We start from the raw sequence: 19,728 nt of genomic DNA on the forward strand, positions 1-19,728 counted from the left end.
TCCCTTCCATTCGTAATTGCGCCGACGCCGATCAGCCCGAATTATAGACTCCCGTTACTAGCGGAGAGCCGCCTACTTCTTTCATACAACCATTTGTTGCTCAATCCCAGGTTCGCGCGCTTGCCCCCTACAGGCGAAGGACTCGCGGGCCCGATGCTAGACTCCCCGAAAAGCGAGCTGCGGCTGAATGTCGAAGAAGACCCAAAGCTTGGCCGTCGCCCGCTCTCCTTGCCGCCATTCGAAACGGCTTTGTACAGTAGCGGACTTGTCGATGGTGAAAATGATGCGCCCGACGAAAGTCTACGCCCTGAAAGACCGGCACTACCGGATAGGGGCGACGATGCACCTTTGCTCGCTGGAGTCGCTGTTCTCGAGGCAGACAGTCGATACCTCGGCGGTGTAATGTACGTAGTCCCCGGTGTAAGCGGTGGAGTCGCGGACGGATCGAGTCCGAGGAGGGAACGCTGTGTAGGAGTGAGAGGGATATCGGAGAGGTCATCTTTCGGACGGAACAAAGGGTATAATGCAACCAGGATGTTCAACGCAAGAATGAGCTGTACGACGTGCAGCGCGAGGTCTGGATAAGCGGGGTACTGGCCCAAGTTCTGTAGACGAAGCGAACTGCGGCATCCTGGTCAGAAAGATCGAACTGCAATTATCCCCGAACCAACATGGTTATCGCTCACTATGATTTGACCGTGTTTCCGAATACCCAGGTCGCAATCAAGGCGGCCCCATTCCAAACAAGCTTTCGAATATTGCGATCTCCGAATGTTCCAGCATTCTGTCGCCTTACAACTTCATTGAGACGAGGGTGGCGCCATTTCCCAGGCGTCCGTGAGGCATCGGGGACAGGGGCGAGCACTGATACGGCTCTAGGTGTAGATGGAGCGGATTGGGACGCCATTGATATTTGCCAGAAAGCAAATAGAAATGCCGCTAGCTGAAGTCAGAAAACACGGATTATGATCGCCAGGAGTACTACAAGGGACTCACCTTGAAGAAAAAAGAGATCAGTGTGTGCGTTAAAACTTACCTTTGAATCAACCTAACGAGGTGGACTTGAATCATGTGTACATTTGCGTGTGGTCGTGCAGGCGTCTCAATGGTCGACCTGAACCATCACTGCCGGTATGGCAATAGCTGTTTGCAGGTTAGATGTGCTGGGCGTGAAAATGTGTGAGTATTGTTTTGACGCGACGCTCAAGAAGAATAGCAAGAATGACCGCTTAGTGGTCATAGGCAACAGACGCCAGTGCCGCGAAGTTTTCAGCTAACCTCCGTAGCTGGACGCGGCTCTCGGTCCGTTCCCCACATCTTGAACAACTCCATAAGCATAAGCTGAGTCCCCCCTCACGTCATTCCGTTCATCCATCTCCGAATGGGACTACGACGTCTCGAAACCAATCTCTAAGTCACTTTGTAGCTCTTGGTTTGATAGACCAGTCTCTGAATTTAAGGACTTCACACAATGGCCTCAGAATCGTCAGCCTTGGCGAGACTGGATGCCTTGGCCTCTAATATTCTGGCTGACTGGAATATTTACACGACTTTGATCGCAGGCGCTCTTATTGCTTTCACCGTATACTCTTTTGTTACGTCGAAAGATCCCGACATCCATCCTTTCTTACTTGCTCGTCAGTCAACAGCTTTCCCCGTACGTCAACCCGGAGAATCGGCGGCGTATAGAAGCCTAGAGACTCCGCACGGATACCCACTCAGATCGGGGCTCAACATCAAGGACCCAGGTGCACCAAGATGGACGAGTGGAAGAAGAGGTGACCTCCGTGATATCTGGAAGGCTGCTGTGCGTGGTGAGGTGTCAGAGAATGGTGTAGTCTCTGGTAAACAAGGAAAGATCTATACGGTGCTTGGAAAGAAAGCCGTCGAGCATTCTTTGGACCAAGTCACACAGGAAATCAATGTCATCGGCCATCGTCTGCAGGAATCTGGCGTCAAATCGGTTGCTGTGTGTTTGACAGATTCGGTTGAGCTTCTGGCTGCCATTTTCGGTTCGGGCCCTTCGCTTCTCATTCCGACTACGTATCGAGCTGACCTGATGATACCTAGCTGGTGCCTTCTACGACTTCAAGACTATTATTATCCCTCACAACCTCGAACCTCAAGTCCTCTCCGCCCACCTAGAAAAGTCGCAGGCAGATGCTTTAATTGCCGAGGCCGGTGCCCTGGACTTGTCCCTGGTGGCTAAGAACAACAAGCAACTCTCTCAGGTCATTTGGGTCGCTAAGATTGGAAGCCAGCACATGGACTGGAACCAAGTGCCTGGAGATGTTCAGGGAAGCTTGGAGGTAGCCGTATGGCATGAGTTGGTTGAGGAAAAGAAGGACCTGACCGGCTTAGACGTTCCCAGCTGGGACCCCAACTCTCCTGCGCCCTCTGTGACCACTGTATGGCCGACCAAGTCTCAAGTGGGCGATTTCATTGAATTCCGGCCAGAGGTTAGTTTTTTCGTCTGAGCGTTTTCCCTTGCAATCACCGCTAACTCCAACCAGAATCTTGCGGCCGGAATCGCGGGATTGACCTTCTCCTTGCCTCGGAATCAGCGATTCAACCCCGACGATCTGGTTCTTTCGATCGATTCTCTCTCGCGTTCATACCCACTGTGCCAAATCATGAGTGCACTTTTCTCGAATTCTTCTATCGCTCTCAACTCTGTTGCTGGCGAGGGCGTTGATTTTGCTTTGGCTACTGTTGGAGTATCGCCTACCGTCATTGTTGCTTCTTCCCGCACCATGTCCGAGTACCATGCCAGGCACATGGAACCCCAAGCCGGCGTCCTGACGTCGATCGTCCGCTGGTCTCAGCTGCGCAAACTAGATGCCGGAATCATGCCTTCTCGTGGCCTACTAAATCAGGTTGCTAGTATCGGACCAACCGCTGAACTTTCCCTCGAGAGGGTCCGCCTGTTATGCGTCTCCCATCGGGCTGATGCCGACCCGGCTGCGCGCCTGACATCAGCGCAATTGGCAGACCTAAAAATCTTCCTAGGTGCTCGCGTTGTGTACGCTCTGACTGCCGCGGGCGTGGCAGGTGCTGTCTCCCAGACCAACGTCTTTGATTACCGACGCTTCACGGGACCGAGCCATTTTGGCGCCCCATTGAGCTCTGTTGAGCTTCTTTTGACTGGCGTGTCCGATGAAAGCCCACTCGAAGGACAGGTGGGTGCCATACTTTCATCTTTTTTCTTTCCTTTTCATTATTTTATTCCATTCACTGACTGCTCCCGAATAGATTACTGGTTCCGGCCCCGCTGTTGTCTCTGGTAAAACCAATCTTTCGTCGCGGGGCCGCATACGAGAGGACAACACCTTGGAGCTTTCTCTTTGAAACTATACATATCTCGGGTTATGACATTGGCAGTGCATGTATTTCGAGCGCGCCCTTTTTCTTTTTCATTTTTTTTTACCATAGGCTACTGAGCCACTCGCGGTTTTCAAGTTGGATCGCTAGTCCTTTGATTCCTTGCGGTGAGCGCCGCCATTCCACAAGATAGGATGAATGGCAAATACAATACTGGAACAGATTCTTTAAGGTGGTAATATACATAATCATGGAGAAGTCAATGGTGATGCAACAGGGTCAAAGCTAATGCAGGAGCTGGCTTTGTTGATAGCCCAGTGTCGGCTTTTGCTGGACATTCTCGGGGGCCATTTCCTTATGGTTGGCAATCAATAGACGTAAGTGGTTCAGACGTCTCTTCAGAGGACCGGACACAGCTTTGTCATTTGCGACGCCCTCAACCTGAAGGGCGAGCGTAATTCCGTTGTAGATAGGCACGTTCTCCTGGAGCATGCGATCGACTGTAAACCAGTCCGTGACATCGCGGAAAAAGTTGCCTGCCTCCCAGTTCACCATGAGGCGCTGAGCATAGGCATACACATCGCCGGACTCATCCTTGCCTCCCAGTTCGTTCACAGCACGAGCGGCGCTAAGCTCAAGGAGAGTACCGATGACAAATGGTTGTCGTTTGGGATCTTCTTTTATATTCTGGACATTCCTCCGGGAATGCTCCGGAGCTTCCATCAGCGCGGCAAACTGCTTAGCCATGCCAAGCGCCTTGGAGACTGCGGGATCCTTGAACTGCCCCTTCTGAGCTTTCTTGTGGAGCTCGAAGAAGATACGCTGGACGATTCCGTTGTTGTCCAATCGAAGACCGGTCCGTTCCACCTGCTTCGCACATTCGAGGATGGCACCGAGTGCGTCGGCCTCACCAGCTTTGCGCACAGTCCACTCCCAGTTCGCGAGGCTCAATGGTCTCTTCGACGTCTGTAGCCCGCCAAGGAAAGGTGCAAGGTTCTGCCAGTCTTTCCTGGTCTTCATGAGCAAGACAACGTCCTTGAATTCTTTCTTTGGAGGTCTGGACAGCGGGTCCATGGGCCGAAGTTGGTAAGGCTCATCGTTGTCGCCGATATTTACCGTCACTGGTTGCTGCTCAAGTTTCTCCGCATATTTCCGTCGAAACATTAACCTCCTTTGCTCGGTATTCAAGCCAAAAGGTATGAAAAGCTCTTCTCGGAAACGTTTGAGGGCCTGGTCTAGTTCGGGGGAAGATGTCGGAGGGAAGGTGGGAATTGCTAATTGCAAATCATGTCAGTGCTGTTGCCGTGGGAGGTTGTCTGCTCTTGGATTCAGACCAATGCTCACCATTATGCGAATATGTACGATATTGTGTAATAGATCCAAAGGATTGACGCAGGTAGCTGCTGTTCTGGCAGCGGAAGAGCCTGCCAACGGCGCTTTGCGCCATTTTATATCTGCTCTGAAGCAAAATTGAGAATAGTGCGCTTTTAAGAAAATGGCAAACCGAGGTGCTGGACGACCGAATAGGATCCAGAATCAATCGGAGGGCTGTGATAAGTTTATTTTCTGGACAAAAATTCCCCGGGATATCGAAGTCTTGGGGAGACCCAAACAGGCAGTTTGAGGCTTGGCGGAAATTCTGCCGGACCGGATCAACCTCCGCCTGCGAGAATTGCGGTCTTACCAAGATTCTATCACAATCACGGAGCTGACCATCACGCTCAACTTTTGCACTGATGGCGACCTTTTCGCCCATATTGAGGCAGCTGGGCTGCTCGAGAACTTTTATGAAGGCAGACGGATTGCTGCGACACCAGTTCAGCCGTTCCATCAGCACCGCATATTCCCCGAAGCCAGAGCCTGCACCTCTCCCTTCCAAACTCCCAAAGGCGTTTCTTTCACAAATACCTACTCGGTTGCAACCCAATGCTGGTAATTGAGCCAATTCTCCAGCTGTTCACCGTTTTTGCTATGTCTAATATCCAAGGCAGGACGCAAGAAGCTCAAGATCTACCCACCACCCCCGACACCTCGTGCAAATTGCAAAGACCCCGTCGCAGCATTGACAGAGTCTCAACTAGCCGCTCTTGACCCCACAGGTGAACGTAGGGCTCTGTTTGACTACCGCCGAAACCCCCGAAGCGTGAAAGTGGGCGACATTCTGCGTGTGACATTCAAGAACGGAGACCCATTTTCGGGTGTGTGTCTTAGCATCCGTTTGCGGGGCATTGATACTTCTTTCCTTCTCCGAAATGAGCTCACGAGGGTTGGCGTGGAGATGGCCGTGAAGGTTTTCAGTCCAAATGTCGAGAGTGTGGAAATTGTACAGAGGACGGAGAAGAGGAAGCGAAGAGCAAGACTGTACTACATGAGGTATGTACCAGCATCCGGTGACGGCACCACCAGGAAGAATGTTCCTCCTGTGCAGTGAAGCTAATAATTTCCTCTCTCGAATTCACAGGAAGCCCAGGCACGATATGGGAAGCGTCGAGAACATTGTATCGAACTACCTGCGGCAGAAGTCGGTTCTTACCGGTCAGCGTTCAGCCGGTGCACGGAGACAGAGACGGTGAATTGCAGCAATTCCTATTCTGTCTGTATTATGACTTTGGCGAAATGTATTATACTACTATACTTGCACATGCATATTCGGCAATCGACATTTGTTTGGCGCACACATTGAGACCGGAATAGAGGCCATTTCCCGTCAGCATCTACTGCTTTGGTAATGGAAACTGTTGTCTGGGGAGTACATCGACCTCCGGATAATCCCACATAGTCCTACATAAACGAGGTATCATGATCGGTGATCGGTACTCTATTCCCCCGTTCCACGCGAGCTTGAACCTCAGCAATGTCTCTGGAAATGGAGTCGCCGATCCACAGCCCTACCTGATTCATGAAACACGGTGCTACCTGGATAAGTGGACAGACAGAACAATCTTGCAATTGTAGTAACTGTAGCAATGTAGACAAAAGATCCATAATGACTAGTGCTATGTCGCATGACGACACCAGACAGTAGCAAGAATTGAGTCCTACGAAAATTCTGGAACCTGTGGCTTCACTTATACGGTGGCTGAATGTTGTATCGGGGAATTTCCCCTCAGACGGATTCTGGGCGCCAACCCAATCTGTCTTGGTTGGCGCGATCTGATATGGCACATTGCCGCCCAGTCCAATGACAGCCGTCCAACGGATCGATCGCAGGTGCCTAGCCAGTGGGCAGTGCTGTGCACATAGATTGCCGTGCCAGGAAACCCAAGAAACACCGGTCTCAGCGTCTTGCACCGAGGTCGCTTAGACATCATCAGCCTGGTCGTCTTGCGCTAATCGCAAGACGTTTCAATAATAATCGCAATGACTTCGAGGCCCCTCAATTTCGAACTCAACGCTTACTCTTGCTTCTCATGAGATCGAGGATGAGCTCCGGAGACGTATCGAACCACAAGCGACCATGTTGAATCTCTTCCTTAGGCAGACTTGGACGCTGACAGTCAAGAATCTGCTCGTCGTCTTTGTGCGCCCATCAGTCACAACAACCCTCAGGGCTCTGGTATTGCCCGTGATTTTCGTCGCTTTCATGTAGATCACCTGTGTTGCCCGTTGTTTAGATGAAAGGCTGTCACTAACTGGAGTAGATCCTACGCAAAGAACCTTTTCATCCCTCCATCAGAGTATGGCGTCGGCGGTCCCACTCCCCTCCGTTCGCTAGGAGCTGCGCTAGGTGCCGTCTCGGGGAATAGAGACAAGTTGGTATTCGTCCACAATGGCCTGACTGGCGGCGATGTTGAGCAAGTCATCAACCGAGTTGCGGATCCTGCAAGGGCCAGCGCAAAACAAGTACATATTCTTTCGTCAGAGGATGAGCTGCGAGAGTTGTGTCGAACATCGCTTCGTGGAGTGTCATCATGCATAGCTGCGGCTATCTTTTACTCTTCTCCCACTGAGGGGCCAAACGAATACTGGAATTACTCGATTCGTACGGATGGTTCGCTAGGTGCTGGGATCAAAGTCAACCGAAACGACAATGATCAGGAGATCTACCTCCTTCCATTTCAGCATTCGATTGACTGGGCGATAGCGCAGGTCAACTCGACCAACAACGGTAACGCGCTACCGAGTCACGTACGCTTAATGAACGTAGTGCTTCTGACCTGCTCGACTAATCCTGGTATAGGTTGAGGAATACCCGTTCACGTCCCTCACCCAAGAGGAACGACAGGAACAGATCCGAACCCGCTACATGGGCGCCATCATTGACATCATCGCCGTGGCTATCTTCATTGAAATTGTGGGTGTCACGTACCAGCTTACTGGGCTTATAGCGATGGAAAGAGAGCTCGGGATGAGCCAGCTGATTGATTGCATGTTGCCCAACACCTCTCACTGGCAATCACAAGCTGCTCGGTTCATTGCGGCACACTTGGCTTTGGATATCGTGTACTGCCCAGCATGGATTATCTCCGGTGCAATCCTGAAATTTGGGGTGTACGGCAAGACCTCAGCTGGAATCGTCATAATCTACAATATCCTGGCCGGTCTCGCGTTGTCCTCCTTTTCCATATTCGGCGCCTCGTTTTTCAGGAAGGCTCAGCTCAGCGGTATCACTGTCGTTATCGTTTGTTTGATTTTGGGAGTAATCGCGCAACTGGCACCTGCTTCGACAAACGTTGCTGTTATCATTCTCAGTCTTCTATTTCCACCGATGAACTTTGTTTACTTCTTTGTTCTCATGGCTCGATGGGAGAGACAGGGTCTCGCTACGGACCTCGTGCGCGCAGCTCCGGAGAATCCGTGGACAGTTCCTGGTATAGCCCTCTGGATTTTGCTGATTGTTCAAATCATCGTCTATCCTCTACTGGCCGCCGTAGTCGAGCGAGTTCTTTATGGCACCAAGTCCAAGAGTCGAAGGACAGTGAACTCTGGCGACTCGATCGCTGTGCGTTTGAATGGATTTACCAAGGAATATCAGCCGAGTTGGTTTTACCGAAAGGTTGCTCCATGGTTTGGAAGCAGCCGACAGAGTGTACGGGCCGTGAACGACCTTTCCATGGATGTCAGAAAAGGTGAAATTGTGGTCCTCCTCGGCGCAAACGGGTCGGGCAAATCTACCACACTGGATGCCATCTCGGGTCTGACGACAATCACCTCCGGGAGTATCGACGTAGACTACGGCGACTCCGGCGACCCCGGCGGACGGTTTGGTCTCTGCCCACAGAAGAATGTTCTCTGGGATACACTTACAGTAAAAGAGCATATAAAGATATTTAACAGGCTGAAGAGCACCGGAGAACTGGACAGTAATGAGCAGCTTCTCAAATTGCTAAACGACTGTGACCTGGCTCAGAAAGTCAACTCGCACTCGAAGACGCTCTCAGGGGGCCAGAAACGAAAAGTTCAATTGGCCATCATGCTTACCGGCGGCTCATCGATTTGCGCTGTTGATGAAGTTTCATCTGGAATTGATCCAATTGCACGCGCCAAAATATGGGATATCCTTCTTGCAGAGAGAGGATCGCGGACAATCCTTTTGACTACTCATTTTCTAGATGAGGCAGACCTTCTCGCCGATCACATCACAATCTTATCCAAGGGCTCGCTCAAAGCACAGGGTTCGAGCGTTGAGCTAAAGGATAGATTGGGTTCAGGTTACCGAATTCATGTCCTCAACGTTCCTGGCTCAGAGAAGGTAGCCGGTCGACAGTTCGACAGTATCGAAAAAGAGGTCCATTTTGATGATACCGTCTACTCCGCGAAGGATTCTACGGAAGCTTCTCGTCTGATGTCAGTGTTGGAAGAAAAGGGTGTCACAGAATATCGTGTCAGCGGGCCGACGATAGAGGATGTCTTTCTTAAAGTTGCAGAAGAATTGGACTCGGACAGACTACGAGAAGAGCCTCACATCGCACCGAAGGGAACGACTTACGCTGAAAAGAATCCTGGAAGCGGTGACAGTGAGGGGCTTCAGCTATTGACCGGAAAACGCATTGGCATGCTCCTTCAGTCGTGGTATTTGTTTCGCAAGAGGGTCACAATATTGCGCCGCAACCCTATCCCATACTTGGCGGCTTTGCTCATCCCAGTCGTTGCGGCCGGACTTGTTACTCTTTTCCTGAAGGGTGCTACAAAGGCAGGTTGTTCCGGTGATAGCACTTATCATGCATCTGGCTTCGAGTCACTGGCGTCTCTGGACAACTTCAAATTTGTGGCTGGTCCTCGCGACAAGCTGTCTATCTCCGCTCTTGAGAGCTTCATTGGCTCCCTATCTGGTTCGATAGGGTCGACTCGGAATGCGTCTCTGAATCTCGACTCTCGATTTCACCTGGTAAACAGTCTCCCGGAGTTTGAAGATTATATTTCTCACAACTATGCCAACATCACACCTGGCGGTTTCTACCTGGGAGACGCAAATTCTGCTCCTACATTCGCGTGGAAGGGAGACAACGGTCACTTCCCGCTATCCGCTGTCACTCAGAATGCTATGGATAACTTCTTGACCAACGTGCCCATCTCTTTCCACTTCCAGTTTTTTGACATTCCATGGCAGTCAGATTTTGGGAAGGCACTCCAGCTGATCGTCTATTTTGGTCTTGCTATGTCGGTATACCCTGCTTTGTTTGCTCTCTATCCCACCGTTGAGCGTTTGAAGAATGTCCGAGCGCTGCATTTCAGTAACGGGGTGAGAGGCGCCTCGCTCTGGCTAGCATACCTGACGTTCGACTTCTGTATCGTCGTCGCATCTAGCGTCCTTGCAATAGTCATATTCAGGGCCGCGTCGGATGTTTGGTACCATGCCGAATATCTCTTCGTCGTTTTCTTCCTTTACGGGTTGTGCACAACCATACTATCTTATGTGGTTTCCCTCTTCTCGAAGTCTCAGCTTGCAGCTTTCGCAATTGCAGCTGGCGGACAGTGCGTCTTGTTCTTGATTTACTTCATTGCCTACATGTCGGTATTGACATACGCACCTACCCAGAAAGTCGATGGGTACCTTGAGATAACGCATTTTACCATCGGGCTCATTGCGCCATCCGGAAATCTTCTTCGAGCAATGTTCACTTCCCTGAATACGTTCTCCATCCTATGTCGAGGACGAGAAATCGCCTCTTACCCGGGTGAGATCACTCTCTACGGAGGCCCAATCCTCTATCTGATCTGCCAATCCTTTGTCCTGTTTGGATTGCTTCTTTGGATTGACGGAGGTCCTGTGCTTTCCATGATGAGGAGGAAAGTCAAGCAGAACCACGTGGAAGAGAAGAATACAGTCGATGGAGATGTTGCCGCTGAATTAGCACGAGTGGAAAACTCAACCGACGGATTACGCGTTCTGCACCTGGCGAAGAAGTTCAAGAAGTCTGTCGCAGTTGATGACGTGACATTTGGAGTGCCGAGATCTCAAGTTTTTGCTCTCTTAGGGCCAAATGGAGCAGGGAAAACCACCACAATCTCTCTCATCCGCGGTGATATGGTACCTTCCGACAATGGAGGAAATATTTTTGTGAACGATATTTCGGTTTTGAAGAACCGTGCAGCAGCACGCTCCCACCTTGGGGTCTGTCCACAGTTTGATGCAATGGATCAAATGACCGTCATTGAGCACCTGGAGTTCTATGCTCGCATCCGTGGCGTGGCCGATGTGAAGCACAACGTCACGGAAGTAATGCGTGCTGTGGGCCTTATTCCCTTCCAGCACCGCATGGCAACAAAACTGTCAGGAGGTAATAAACGCAAGCTTTCTCTCGGTATTGCTTTGATGGGCAACCCTCTCGTCTTGCTGCTGGATGAACCTAGCTCCGGCATGGACGCAGCCTCAAAGCGTGTGATGTGGAAGACGTTGGCATCTGTAGTCCCTGGACGCTCCATTGTGCTGACGACCCACTCCATGGAGGAGGCAGATGCACTGGCAACTCGGGCAGGAATCATGGCCAAGCGTATGCTGGCGCTGGGGACAACTGATTACCTGCGGAAGAAATATGGTAACAAATATCATGTCCATCTAGTCCATTCCCAGGCACCGCACACTACGGACGAAACTATGGAACGCATCCGGGATTGGGTACAAGAGAACTTCCCAGGTGCCGTGATAGAGCAGAAGACCTATCATGGGCAGATAAGGTTCAGTATCCCTGCAACAGCGGCATCTTCGTCGTCGAAGGCAGAAATCCCTGAATATGCCGAGGGTCCTATCGCCGAGGAAGAAGAGCTCGGACCCGGACCCAGATATCAATCATGGCCTATTGTTCCTGGGGACCCAAGAGCCGTCAACAAGAGCATCGTCAGCTCCATATTCTCGAAGTTGGAGCAGAGCAAGACTGTTTTAGGTGTCCAGTATTACTCTGTCAGCCAAACTACATTGGACCAAGTCTTCCTCGCCATTGTTGGACAGCATAATATCCGGGAGGAGAATGCTGGGTAGACCCGGACCTTGTATTAGCTCTATCGGCCGATTATTTCATTGCTTGTCTTTCATTTCATTTGTGTTTGATACCAACCTTGGACGTCTACTCTCAATCCCTCCTGTGGTCATTTGATTTTCCTACAATATATTTCTGTACATATGAACCTGAACTACTGGGACATAGAAGCATTTGGCCAGTCTGCATAATGTACGGGGCGCATCTTTTCCTTCTTCTGCTGTCTATGTCTCAATATCACAATCTCCTATTCTAAGAACCCCCACGCCGGTAGTACCCTGGCCCCAGGCCATCCCCCACCTCCGCTGCTGATCGTTTTTCTCCACGTCCCCATAAGCTTCGTTCCTTCATCAACTCGGCAGTTCTAAAATCATCGACCTCGTAATATTATTGACGCACGTATCAAAGATCGGCTGAACCTGAATGAAAGAGTCATGACTGGCGCATCGGCTACGGATCTCGACGATTTCCACCTATCATCTGCCAGACGAGGATGCCACGCCTTATTCTCGGTCTTACCCCCGACTGCTCGATTACTCCGCACTGGGAATGTCACCCTGCCCATCACCGCAAATCTCAACATTGACCAATGAACCGGCCAACCAACGAGTTCTTAGCGCTGGTGCTGGCATTCTCCCCGAAGGCCCCTGAATCGCTCAATGGTCATCAACACCGCTGTATGACGATGTCGACCCCCACACCGCACTACTGGTTTGTAGCTTTCAACCCCGCAAAATGTGCCGGAAGCAAGGCCGAAGCTGTGAGCTCCAACCTGGGGTAGGGGAGAATGTTTGGCTCGTTCGGCGTGGGGTGGAGATGCTTCAGCGTTGATACTTCCTTATGTGGAATCTACGCTTGGGACGATTGTCCAACGCCTCCTGTGGCATGATATGAGAATCTGGGCAATGAGCTCTCCGCTTTGGCTTTTGGGGTCTATCCAAGCTACTGCCATTCAAATACCAACGGGATTCAGCTTCCCCAGGAATAGGCTCTGAGACGTCTATATTTTCAGCTGCTCATCGATACCATCGCTGACTTGCAAGGAAGAAGCAACGAAAAGGCAATATGGGTGATAGAACTACCGAGCCACAGCATGGCTCCAAAATGCATTCTGCAGAGACACCTACCATCATACACAGCGAAAATACTCAGCTTGAACCAGGATGGAAGACAGCGAAGCAAAAAGATGGCGACACAGCCATGGCTTTGTTTAACGATCCAGACGAGCTGCATGAAGAGGTAGACCCAGCCGAGGCGAGAAGAATATTGTGGAAGATCGATATGATGATTCTTCCGTACCTTGCCGTCTGCTATGCATTTTTCTACATTGATAAGGTATGTTGGCGTGAAAGTAATTCTCCATTTGGCTAGACTGATGTTCGATTTCGATATTCAGACAACACTGAGCTATGCAGCTATCTTCGGAATCGTGGATGACCTCAAGCTCCACGGAACGCAGTATAACTGGCTCAGCAGTATATTCTACTTTGGTTTCCTTGTCTGGGCGTTCCCTACCAACTTTCTCCTGCAGCGTCTGCCAATCGGTATGTGTTCCATACAGACATGTCGGAGGATAGGATTGTAATCATTTTCATGTGTGAAGGGAAGTACCTGGGCGCCAATATCTTCATGTGGTACGTACGGCAAACACACCAGGCAATTCCTCTCCTTTCTTCCCAAAAAGCATTATACTCATGTATATTAGGGGAGTCTTCCTCATGATCCAGGCAGCATGCCATAACTTCACCACGCTAGCTGTTCTTCGAGCGTTAGGAGGCGCCGCTGAAGCCTGTGCCGACCCTGCCTTTATGTTGATTACCAGCATGTTTTACACAAGAAAAGAGCAGCCTGTCCGAATTGGTCTGTGGTATACCGCTAATGGTTTTGGTATTGCGCTTGGTGGCCTGTTGGGTTATGGGATTGGGAATCTCAAGGGTGCGCTTCCATCTTGGAAGTACGAATTCCTCGTCATGTAAGTCCATGGTACTAGGATCCTGCAGTATGGTAACTTGCTAACTGAGTTGCAGCGGCGCCCTTTGCTCTGCCTGGGGCATAGTCATGTTCATCTTCCTTCCGGATTCGCCCGTCTCTGCACCGGGTCTTACCCCCAGGGAACGACGAGTTGCCGTTGAACGGTTGAGAGAGAACCAGACAGGTGTTGAGAACAAGCATCTCAAGCCATACCAGGTCCTAGAGGCGTTCATGGACTACAAGCTTTACATTTTCTTTATGCTAGGCTGTGTCAGTGAGTATTACTGTATCCTCTGGTCACACAGTTCAGCACTAATTTGCAAAGGCAACATCCCCAATGGCGGTATCTCAAACTTCGGCACATTGATCATCCAGGGCTTTGGATTTTCAACCCTGGTTACCACCCTGATGCAGGTATGGTTGCTGTCGATATTAGCCCACATTCACCGAATCTTAATAACGCTGTTCTCATATAGATTCCCTACGGCGTCCTCATCGCACTCTCCATCCTTCTCTGCGTCTACCTCAACGACCGCTTCGAGAACCGCCGCTGCGTGTTCATCCTCTTATTCCTGATCCCCAATATCGCCGGCGCCTTTGGCCTGCGCTTTGTCCCACTAGACCAGAAAGTCGGCCGCCTGATCTGCTACTACCTCACGGGTCCGTACAACGCAGCCTTTGTCTTGATTCTGAGCATGCAGATCGCGAATACTGCAGGTACTGCCCCATTCTATTTGCCGATCTTCCTCGGAGCTGTGATGGTCTAATAGGATAATGCAGGACACACAAAGAAGGTCGTCACGAACGCAGTCCTCTTTCTGGGCTACTGCACTGGGAACATTGCGGGTCCGTTTTTCTACAAGACGAATCAGAAGTGCGTTGCCTTCTCATTTTCCATCATCATCATCATCATCATCATCATCATCATCATCATCATCATCATCATCATCATCATCATTGATCAATTGCATCCTGACTTTGTCGCAGACCAACCTACTCCCTCGGCATCTGGTCCATGATCGTCTCGCATCTGATCGAGGTCGCTCTCATCGCCGCTCTTGGCCTTCTTCTCCGATGGGAGAACAAGAAGCGGGATCGGATACAGTCTCAGATGCAGGGTGGACTTGAGGGACGAGATCTGGATTCTACTGCGTTCTTGGATTTGACGGATCGAGAGAATCTCAAGTATGTTTTTCATCCTTGATTATATGATGAATGGTCTGGCTAATTCGGAATTTTCCCGCAGTTTCCGCTATATATACTGAGTCGAGATGAGCTCCCCGATGGATCTATTCTTGATCTAAGGACATGAATGCAGTCTAATAACTTTTGACCTTTGGTAATATCGGTATGGACATGTTGGCAATGTTAGATGTTATCTAGCCATCAATTAAAAGCACGTGCGCTTTCGGTCTCCCTCTTTCGTAGACGCCGTCCCACAACGTTATCTGCGATTGTAATTCAGGTAGCGGGACTAGAAAATATCATAAATCAGCTTGTAGGTAATCGACAACGAGGAGACAAAGCTCACCGCCAAGAACAAAATGATGAGATTCGACCCGATAAAGGCAAGGAAGATCCCCAGGTCCCGCCACCTGGTATCAAAGCTCATAGAAAAAGTACTGTAGAACTCATCCCCGATCTTATACGCACAGTACTCGCAAGCCTGCGTCGTGTTGTCGGCCAGGTATCCCAGCCCGCCACGCTCGAAGAACGGCAGCATGTATTCGCCGCAGGTCTGATTTTCCGGGGCCTGGAAGCGATTATACTCGCTGGCGGAGCAGGAGACGGTGCGGCCGTGCAGCTCTGTGGTGACCATGCCGCTGATGAGGCGGGTGAAGGGGTCGAGCTGGTAGAGCCAGGCGCGCCAGAAGCCGGGCATCTGGGGCTTGGGAATGGCGACGCCGCAGAAGAGCGAGAAGATGATGACGATAGGCGGGTTGATCTGCGAGGCGATGAAGCTGTTTGGCGTCAGGGCGGAGATCATCTGGCCCAGTGTTACCGAGAAGAGTTCGGTGATGAGGACCATGAGGAATTGGTAGCCGGCTCGGCTGGACGCGGCTTGGAAGCCGGGGATGTAGTAGAGGGGCAGGAAGAAGCAGACGGCGCAGAGGATGCTGTAGGGGAGCTCGGCGATGACCATGGACAGGGCGAATGCAAACTGGCTGTATGATTTGCAGGCGGATTCGCGGAAGAAGACGAGCCGCGAGAACTCGAAGCGGGGTTCGACCTGCTGGAGGATGATGGCCGGTAGGACGGTCACGTTGAAGATGACGAAGATTCGGTATTGGAGAGAGGCGCGCGAGTCGTCTAGGTTCAGGAATGCGAGGCCAGTGACTAGGGCGATGACGACGTGGTTGAATAGTCGTGTGAAGCCGTAGTTCCTCGATCGCCAGAAGACGATGTTCGTTCGCTTGCAAACGACCTTGATCTGGTGCCACAGTGGTGTGGCATACTCTTTGACAATTATCTGCGAGCCGCTGCTCTGTCGGGCCTCCTCCGCACGCTGGGCCTTAATTTGAATTATCTCTCTTTTGACCTGCTCCAACTCGGGGGACGTGCGCCAGATCTCTCCCCAGTCCCGATCTCCAATCCGGCGAGTCTGGCCTGCACCGATGGCATCGAGCATCCATTCGGCCGGGTTTGCGTCGGGTGGACAGTCGGCACCGTTGCGGCGGAAGTAGTCCAAGAGGACATGGGAGTCTTCTCCAATGTCTCCAAAATATACGCACTCTCCTCCCCTCTGGAGCAGGAGAAGGCGATCGAAGTTCTCAAACAGGGCAGAGTTCGGTTGGTGGATGGTACACAGAATCGCCTGTCCGGCGGCGGCAAGTTTCCTCAGGAACCGAATGATATTGAATGCCGATTGACTGTCGAGGCCACTTGTAGGTTCATCCAGAAAAAGAAGCAGTTCAGGTTTGGCAGCGAGCTCAACACCAATGGTGACGCGTTTTCTTTCTTCGACTGAGAGGCCGGTCTCTGGAGTTCCGATAATCGCGTCGGCAAGACCCTCAAGCTCAAGAAGTTGGATGATGCCCTCGACGTACTCGTACTTCTCAGATTGTGGTGTTTCATAAGGCTGGCGAAGGTCAGCCGAGAAGCGTAATGCCTCTCGTACGGTTTGCATGGGCTCATGGATATCTAGCTGCTCCGCGTAGGACACAGTACGCAAGAAACTTCCAGGAGGGGGTGCACCATCGACCAGAATATCGCCACTGATCACGCCAATGTTCTTTCTGGCGGCCAGAGCATCCAATAACGTCGTTTTGCCGGCGCCTGAAGCTCCCATAAGCGCCGTTAGCTTGCCCGGCTGCACGTACCCGTAGACAGATTGAAGAAGCCGGCGAGTGCCCGATGGCACAGGAACGTCATAACAGACGTCTTCCCAGGTGAAGACCGATTTGGAGGTGATTTTGAGATTCGTAGCTGATTGATCCTTAGACTCGCGATTGGTTCGCTTCTCCATCAGGGCTTCATTCAACGCTTTGCGCTCCTTGTTCTCCTTTTGGTAGAAGGTCACGGTCCTGCCTCCAGCCCCAAACTGCAGTGTTTCACCGAGGTACAGATTCAGGGTCAGGAAGCCAACGGTGAGTGCAACCATAATACCAAAGTTCCGCCACAGATCCCCTGGGAAGTAGCTGAACGTCTTTGCGAGGTAGCTCGCACCTGGAATAATGACCGAACCTGGCTCACCGCCAGCAAGTGTACACACACGACTTGCCATGTTGTCGTAGCCTGGGCCACTCGGCACCAACGAGTCTGCAGTGCATGTCATGGTGAGATCCTTGAACTCGTTGACCATCAGCGCGGCAAACCCCAGTCCGAACGGATTGATGTAGTACAGCCATCGCAGCCACACTTGCTCGCTAGGCCATTGTATGAGATAGCCGGACGTCAGAACAAACAGAGTGATCACCACAGAGGCAAACTTCATGGCATAGTCAAAGTCAGGACTCATGCAGCCAATGACGCGGAAGAAGCAAGTCATGCAGAGGTATCCGAGCACGATAATCAGGATGAACGTGAAGAAGGCGCCTGCATCGAGGACAAGGCCGCACATAAAGTAGACAATAATGCTGAAGATGAGGATTCGTGCAATAGCAAACGTCGTATCAACCAGAATTTGCGCAATCCACAGAGCACTTGGCCGATAGAAGGTAAATTGCCGGTGTTTATTGACGATAGAGCGACCCATCATCGTCGATACGAGTTCGGAAAAGGCCTGAAATCCGTTGAAGAGCAGACTAATGAAGAGTAGACCACCTCTGGTAAATGCTCCTGCACTAGTTTTGGGTAGTTGCAGCCAGACTGTACCTAGAATGATGGCGACCCCGGTGGAAGTAATCCAAGAGACCGTCTGAGCAAACCTGTCTTGCCATTTGATCAGGAACTGACGTTGCATCAGCGCCCAGATCTGTAAGTGGAAGGGTATCGAGTAGACCGAAGATTTAGGAGTAAACTTGCGCTTCGCCTCCTGATTAGCAATCTCGAAGTCTTCGTACACATGCTTCTCTTGTTCCAGCTTCTTTCGATAAGCATCCATTTCCTGGGCGAGTCTCTCACTGTACGACGACCGATTGAAAGCTTCCACGAGCGAGTCCGGCGTGGACGGAACGTTGTCTTCACTTCGTCCTTCCTTGAATTCCCGTTCAAATGGATCTGTGCAGCCAGTCAAATAGTCGGGAGTGGTCTGCCGAGGTCTCTCCTTGAAACCGAGACTCTCGAAATACGATCTTGCCTCAGAGGCGGGACCGAAGAATACTTGACGACCGCTGTCGATCACCAGGACCTTGTCGAATTGCTTGTAGATATTCTCAGAGGCTTGATAAAGAGAGACGAACGTCGTAGTCTTGTAGATGTTTGTCATGATTCTCAGTGATTTGGCAAAGTCGAGAGCAGTCGAAGCATCCAGCCCACGAGTACTATTATCCCAAGCCAGAACCGTTGCTGATGTGACCATCATCTCTGCAATACTCACTCGACGTCTCTCTCCTCCTGAGACGCCACGGATGAACTGGTTTCCAATCACGGTATTGGCGGTATGTTCGATGTTGAACATCTTGAGTAGCATATTGATGACTTTCTCTCTGAACTCGGCCTTAGAAACTCCCAGAGGTCTCTTTCCCGGGGTCTTCGTGTCTAGCGCAAATCCCAAGGTCTGTTTGACTGTGAGTGTAGGCTGATGAACGTCATCCTCTTGATTGTAGACAGCCTCGCCGCGAAACCTCTTTGCGAAGGTGTCGGCGTCGAAAATACCGTAGAGGACGTCGCCATCTATGCTAGTATAGCCAAAACGCTGGTTTGTGATCGTTTTCAGGAATGTGGTGCAGCCTGATCCTGGACGCCCCAGAACAAGGACCATCTCTCCAGGTTGTAGCACTCCACGAAAATTCTTCAGGATTTCGAACTCTTTCCCCTTCTTGCCATAACCAAGCATGTGCATTATCGTCTCCGGGACGTTGAAAAAGTCAATAATCGCATCCGGGAATGTTTTAATATACGTCTTGACGCCTCCCATTCCGCGAACGGTGAGGTTATCCCATATGACTCCTACGAGCTGTCAGTACGAGTAAAGACCTTCTGGAGCAACAGAGCGCTATAAAATTACCTATGTGTTTGTTCCTGATTCCAGCTGCTGTTTCCGCGTCCCGGTTACCGCGCAGAGCGGTTTCAAGATCCCACGGCTCGTCCGAGTCAGCTGGACTGTCGGACCTTTCAACATCTTCCGTCTTCCCTGTTGGCTTGGAAGCTCGTGAAATCTGCTTGGACAAACTATGAGCTTGATGTGAGATGGTAGAGAATTGCCTGTTCAGTTCTGAGAACTCTTCTTCTGCTTCCTTGACGTTGACGCCTGACCGATGGGAGGTCACTCCCTGTGGATTCGCATCCCTGAGCCGCTCTCGTTGTTGTTCATACGCACTGGCAGTAGACAGGGAGTCTACGTCCGAGCCATTACTGGTCTCGGAGACTGCTGGTTTCTCGTCCATGGATGCAGTCGCAACCAAGGACGTGAAACAAA

General features: G+C 51.1%; 7 protein-coding genes across 7 annotated transcripts, besides 2 other annotated features; 4 read left to right on the forward strand and 3 right to left on the reverse strand.

Moving 5' to 3' along the window:
* Nucleotides 1–41: 41 nt before the first annotated feature.
* Nucleotides 42–907, reverse strand: NFIA_077800 (putative nuclear pore complex component; the record flags this gene model as incomplete). Its single annotated transcript, XM_001259736.1, has 2 exons — nt 42–621; nt 687–907. 2 exons carry the CDS (start codon nt 905–907, stop codon nt 42–44), a joined length of 801 nt encoding a protein of 266 aa, XP_001259737.1.
* Nucleotides 908–1,471: 564 nt separating this feature from the next.
* Nucleotides 1,472–3,348, forward strand: NFIA_077810 (uncharacterized protein; the record flags this gene model as incomplete). Its single annotated transcript, XM_001259737.1, has 4 exons — nt 1,472–2,012; nt 2,071–2,459; nt 2,514–3,179; nt 3,253–3,348. The coding sequence occupies 4 exons, from the start codon at nt 1,472–1,474 to the stop codon at nt 3,346–3,348; spliced, it is 1,692 nt and encodes a 563-aa protein (XP_001259738.1).
* Nucleotides 3,349–3,606: 258 nt separating this feature from the next.
* Nucleotides 3,607–4,768, reverse strand: NFIA_077820 (uncharacterized protein; the record flags this gene model as incomplete). The annotated part of the gene is made up of 2 exons (XM_001259738.1): nt 3,607–4,595; nt 4,666–4,768. 2 exons carry the CDS (start codon nt 4,766–4,768, stop codon nt 3,607–3,609), a joined length of 1,092 nt encoding a protein of 363 aa, XP_001259739.1.
* Nucleotides 4,769–5,108: 340 nt separating this feature from the next.
* NFIA_077830 (mitochondrial 54S ribosomal protein bL19m) lies at nt 5,109–5,752 on the forward strand (the record flags this gene model as incomplete). Its single annotated transcript, XM_001259739.1, has 2 exons — nt 5,109–5,253; nt 5,313–5,752. 2 exons carry the CDS (start codon nt 5,109–5,111, stop codon nt 5,750–5,752), a joined length of 585 nt encoding a protein of 194 aa, XP_001259740.1.
* A 1,026-nt stretch (nt 5,753–6,778) lies between these two features.
* NFIA_077840 (putative ABC transporter) lies at nt 6,779–11,740 on the forward strand (the record flags this gene model as incomplete). The annotated part of the gene is made up of 3 exons (XM_001259740.1): nt 6,779–6,906; nt 6,963–7,449; nt 7,502–11,740. The coding sequence occupies 3 exons, from the start codon at nt 6,779–6,781 to the stop codon at nt 11,738–11,740; spliced, it is 4,854 nt and encodes a 1,617-aa protein (XP_001259741.1).
* A 1,063-nt stretch (nt 11,741–12,803) lies between these two features.
* Nucleotides 12,804–14,913, forward strand: NFIA_077850 (putative MFS allantoate transporter; the record flags this gene model as incomplete). Its single annotated transcript, XM_001259741.1, has 9 exons — nt 12,804–13,073; nt 13,135–13,282; nt 13,342–13,372; nt 13,444–13,710; nt 13,766–13,983; nt 14,035–14,123; nt 14,186–14,426; nt 14,490–14,583; nt 14,697–14,913. 9 exons carry the CDS (start codon nt 12,804–12,806, stop codon nt 14,911–14,913), a joined length of 1,575 nt encoding a protein of 524 aa, XP_001259742.1.
* Nucleotides 14,605–14,666: a microsatellite.
* Nucleotides 14,605–14,667: a microsatellite.
* Nucleotides 14,914–15,183: 270 nt separating the features above from the next.
* NFIA_077860 (putative ABC transporter) lies at nt 15,184–19,696 on the reverse strand (the record flags this gene model as incomplete). Its single annotated transcript, XM_001259742.1, has 2 exons — nt 15,184–19,259; nt 19,318–19,696. 2 exons carry the CDS (start codon nt 19,694–19,696, stop codon nt 15,184–15,186), a joined length of 4,455 nt encoding a protein of 1,484 aa, XP_001259743.1.
* Between the last annotated feature and the right edge of the window lie 32 nt (nt 19,697–19,728).

This window comes from Aspergillus fischeri, genomic scaffold, assembly GCF_000149645.3.
Source record: "Aspergillus fischeri NRRL 181 1099437636264 genomic scaffold, whole genome shotgun sequence".
In the NCBI taxonomy this organism is placed as follows: domain Eukaryota; kingdom Fungi; phylum Ascomycota; class Eurotiomycetes; order Eurotiales; family Aspergillaceae; genus Aspergillus; species Aspergillus fischeri.